The following is a 4,225-nucleotide window of genomic DNA, read 5'->3' on the forward strand; positions in this document are numbered from 1 at the left end:
ACTTTGTCTTCACTGTAAGATGACTGTGACCTCACTGTAATATCACTGTGACCTCACTGTAATATCACTGTGACATCACTGTGATGTCACTTTAGTATTCTGTGACTTCACTGAACATCACTGTGACATCGCTGTAACCTCACAGTGACCTCACTGTAAATCATTGTAATATCAATGTATCATCACAGTAATATCACTGTAATATCACTGTGACTTCACTGTTACATCACTGTGACATTATTCTAAACGTGTTTCCAGCTGGAGGTGGAGCTGTCTGACAGCCAGTTACGGATGCAGACTGTGAGGTCAGAGGTCAGCTCCCTGCAGAGAGATGTTAAAGTTCTGAACAGTGACTGTAGCCTCCTCAGGTAAAATTTCAATATGGCCAGGTTCTTAATCCTGATAATCCAGAATATACTCAAATCCAGATTACGCAGCATCAATGTTAAATTACACATTTATCACAAGTTGTACAACGTTTAATCCTCGTTATGCAGCAATAAATTCAGGTTTAACAAGTTTAATCCAGATTACACAGCATTAAATCTACATTACATGGCAGTAACTTCAGGTTACATGTTTATAACAGGTTACACAGCATTTAATTAATTTTACAGTGTTTAATCCCAGTTACGCAGCATTTACCCGTAACCCAGAATATAAACCATATAATCCAGATTTGTTCATGTTATCTAGGTTTAGGCTCAGACATGTTCTCTCTTCTTATGTTGCTCAGAGCTCAGACGGAGGCTGACGCTGAAGTTGTTCATCAGTTGAAAGAACATCAGACAGAACTGGAGGCAGATGTGGAGGAGAAGGAGAAACTACTGGTCTCCTTGGAGGAGGAGCGGCAAGCAGCAGAATGGCAGTTGGATGAGGTAAAGAGGAGGTGTCAGTCTTGTAACTCATGTCGATCTGAATGATGTTTAGTCTGTTTGGTTTTCAGATCTCCTCCCAGAATGCCTCGGTACGTAAGGAACTGAAGGAGGTGCAGGAGCAGCTGTATCACTCAGAGGAGGAGGTGAAGAGGAGGGTCAGACAGCTGGAGGAGCAACAGAGGGAGAGCAGGAGGCTGCAGGAGGAGCAGGAGAGTCTGAGGAGACACGGGGAGCAGTTGGAGGAAGAGCTCCAGGAGCTCAGGTACCAAACACACCTGACAACATCACCTGCCAGGTGAGTGTGACCTGCTCACCTCCTCTCTGTGCTCCTCCTACAGGTCCCTGTCGGTGCAGCTCCACATGCAGCTCCGTCAGCAGCAGCAGCGGCTGTCCCAGTCAGAGGTGGACAGGTGTCAACAGAACACACACATCGGTACCCTGCAGAAGACCAAGGCCACCTTACAGGGTCAGTCCCAGACCTGCAGGGGTTCAGACTGCAGGGTCAGGGTCCGAGACCTGGACCTGGATCTGAATGATCCAGCCTCCTCCGTTGTTTAATGCAAATCTGTTTTTGTGTCTGAAGGGGAGATCGAGTGTCTGAGAGGAGAGCTACTCCGAGAGACGACTCGGAGAGAAGACGAAAAGGAGAGGAGGGAGAGGAGCGAGGCTGACAGGGAGGAGCTGCAGGAGCTGGTGGAGAGGCTGAAGGAGGAGCTGGAGGAGCTCAGGAGGACAAGATCAAAGGAGGACCAGGATAAGCAGGAAGAAAAGGAGGCCTGGCAGAGAGAGAGAGGAGCTCTGAGTGAGGAGATCGGGACGAGGGATGGAGAACTGGAGGCGCTGAGGAGACGTATTGAGGGACAGATGAAGGAGACTGAGGAGAGGCAGGGAGAGGTGGAAAGACTGAGAGAGGAGGTGGTGATGGGGGAGACTCAAATCACCCTGATGATGGAGAGAATTCAGCAAGCCAAGGAGGAGAAGAAGAAACTAGGGGAGGAGGTGAAGAGGAAAGAGGAAATGCTGAGAGAGGAGGAGGTGAAGAGGAGGGAGGAAGACGTGTTGAGGGATGGAGAGACTGAGGCATTTTGTGAGCAGATCGAGAAACTAGAAAGAGAAAAGGAGGAGAATGAGGAGGAGATTAACCGACTGAGAAACAAAATCACTGTGTTAGAGGAGGATGAGAGGAGACAGAGGGAGGAGGTGGAGAATAGGGTGAAGGATAACATGGAGGTGGAGCTGCTGAGGCTAAGGCTGAATGTAACTCAGGAGGAATGTGAGGAGATGAAGGAGGAGGTACGGAGGAGGGATCTGAACCTGGAGCGACAGATGAGCTCTGTCAGAGAGAGGGAGGAGGAGGTGGAGAAGCTAAAGGAGCACCTGAGGCTGGCTGAAGAGCATGAGGAGGAGGGAGAGGGGGAGCGCCAGGAGATGTATGACAAACTAAAGCAGGAAGTGGCAAAGAAGGAGCAGCTGCATGTTCTGCTGAAAGAAACCAAGGAACTCCTCCAGAAGGAGATTAGAGAGGGAGAAGAAAAGGAGAAGATGACCTCCTCACTGATTAAGGAGCTGCAGGAGGCACATGCTAAGAACGAGGGAGCAAGGAAGAGGTCCAAAGAGATGCAGGAGGCCTGTGACAAGCTGGAGGAAGAGGTGAAGGAGTGGAAGGAGAAAGCAGAGTTGAGCTCAAAGGAAGCATCAAAACTCCGTAACCTCCTAAGGGAGCAACAGTTGGAGGTGCAGCAGCTGGCAGCCACATTGGAGGAGAAAGAGGAGGATGGAAGAGAGAAGGAGGCCCACAGAAAGACTGAGGAGGAGAGGAGAAAAAAACTGGAGGGTAAATTGAGGGAGGTGGATCAAAAGGAAATGGAAGAGCTAGGGAGAACCAGGGAGGAGAGGAGGAGATTAGAGGAAAGACTAAAAGATATGGATGAGGAGGTGAAGGAGCTAAGAGAGGTGCTAAGGAGGACTCAAGAGCAAAAGAGGAGACTTGAAAACAAACTGAAGGAGATACAGGAGGAATTGACAGGAGAGAGGGAGGAGAAGAGGAGGCTGGAGGAAGAAATGGAGGAACAAAAGGAGGTGTTGAAAACTAAAGAGGGGAAACTAAGGGAGTTTAAAGAGGAGCAAAGGAGGCTGATGGAGAGTGAGAGAGATCAGCACCTCCTGCAGAAGGAGAATGAGAGGTCCAGGGTGAGAGAGCTCAAAGAGGAGAATACAGGCCTGTCAGTGGAGCTGAGGAAAAGGGAGAGGGAGGTGATGGCTCTGAAAGAGGAGGTGCAGAGAGAAAAGGAGCAAACACAAGAGCAGCTAAAGAGGAACAGAGAGGAGATAACAGCACTGAGAGAGGAGGTGCAGAGGGAAAAGGCCCAGGCACAGGAGGAGCTAAGGAGGAACCGTGAGGAGATGCAGAGGGAAAAGGACAAGGCACAGGAGGAGCTGAGGAGTAACAGGGAAGAGATGATAGCTCTGAGAGAGGAGGTGGAGAGTGAAAAGGCTTGGACACAGGAGGAGCTGAGGAACAGAGAGGAGGTGCAGAGGGAAAATGAGCATGCACAGGAGGAGCTGAGAAGTAACAGAGAGGAGGTGACAGCTCTGAGAGCGGAAGTGCTGAGGGAAAAAGACCGGGCAGAGGAGGAGCTAGGTAAGCGGGAACAGGTGATGATGGCTCTCAAAGAGGAGATGCAGAGGAAGAATGACAAGGCACAGAAGGAGCTAAGGCTGAACAGAGAGGAGGTGACAGCTCTGAGAGAGGAAGTGCTGAGGGAAAAGTTACGGGCACAGGAGGAGCTGAGACGTAACAGAGAGGAGATGACCGCTCTGAGAGAGGAGTTGGAGAGGGGAAAAGATCAGGCAAAGGAGGAGCTAGGTAAAAGGGAACAAGCATTAAAGACTTTCAAAGAGGTGCAGAAGGAGAAGGACAAGGCACAGGAGGAGCTGAGGAAGAACAGAGAGGAGGTGACAGCTCTGAGAGAAGAAGCGCAGAGGGAAAAAGACCGGGCAAAGGAGGAGCTGAGACTTAACATAGAGGAGATAACAGCTCTGAGAGAGGAGGTGGAGAGGGAAAAGGCTTGGACACAGGAGGAGCTGAGAAACAGAGAGGAGGTGCAGAGGGAAAATGAGCATGTACAGGAAGAGCTGAGACATAACAGAGAGGAGGTGACAGCTCTGAGAGAGGAAGTGCTGAGGGAAAAGTTACGGGCACAGGAGGAGCTGAGACGTAACAGAGAGGAGATGACCGCTCTGAGAGAGGAGTTGGAGAGAGAAAAAGATCAGGCAATGGAGGAGCTGAGACGTAACAAAGAGGAGGTGACAGCTCTGAGAGAGGAGTTGGAGAGAGAAAAAGATCA

At 50.0% G+C, this 4,225-nt stretch overlaps 1 protein-coding gene across 1 annotated transcript in view; it reads left to right on the forward strand.

Annotated features, from left to right (window-relative positions):
* Positions 1 to 4,225, forward strand: part of si:dkey-230p4.1 (trichohyalin) — a 15,090-nt gene that overhangs the window by 6,454 nt on the left and 4,411 nt on the right. The window contains 5 exon segments of the mRNA XM_037687161.1: positions 259 to 368; positions 737 to 878; positions 947 to 1,140; positions 1,217 to 1,344; positions 1,462 to 4,184. Coding sequence (XP_037543089.1) covers positions 259 to 368; positions 737 to 878; positions 947 to 1,140; positions 1,217 to 1,344; positions 1,462 to 4,184 — 3,297 coding nt within the window.

This window comes from Nematolebias whitei, chromosome 13, assembly GCF_014905685.2.
Source record: "Nematolebias whitei isolate Nwh7 chromosome 13, NemWhi1, whole genome shotgun sequence".
Classification (NCBI taxonomy): Eukaryota; Metazoa; Chordata; class Actinopteri; order Cyprinodontiformes; family Rivulidae; genus Nematolebias; species Nematolebias whitei.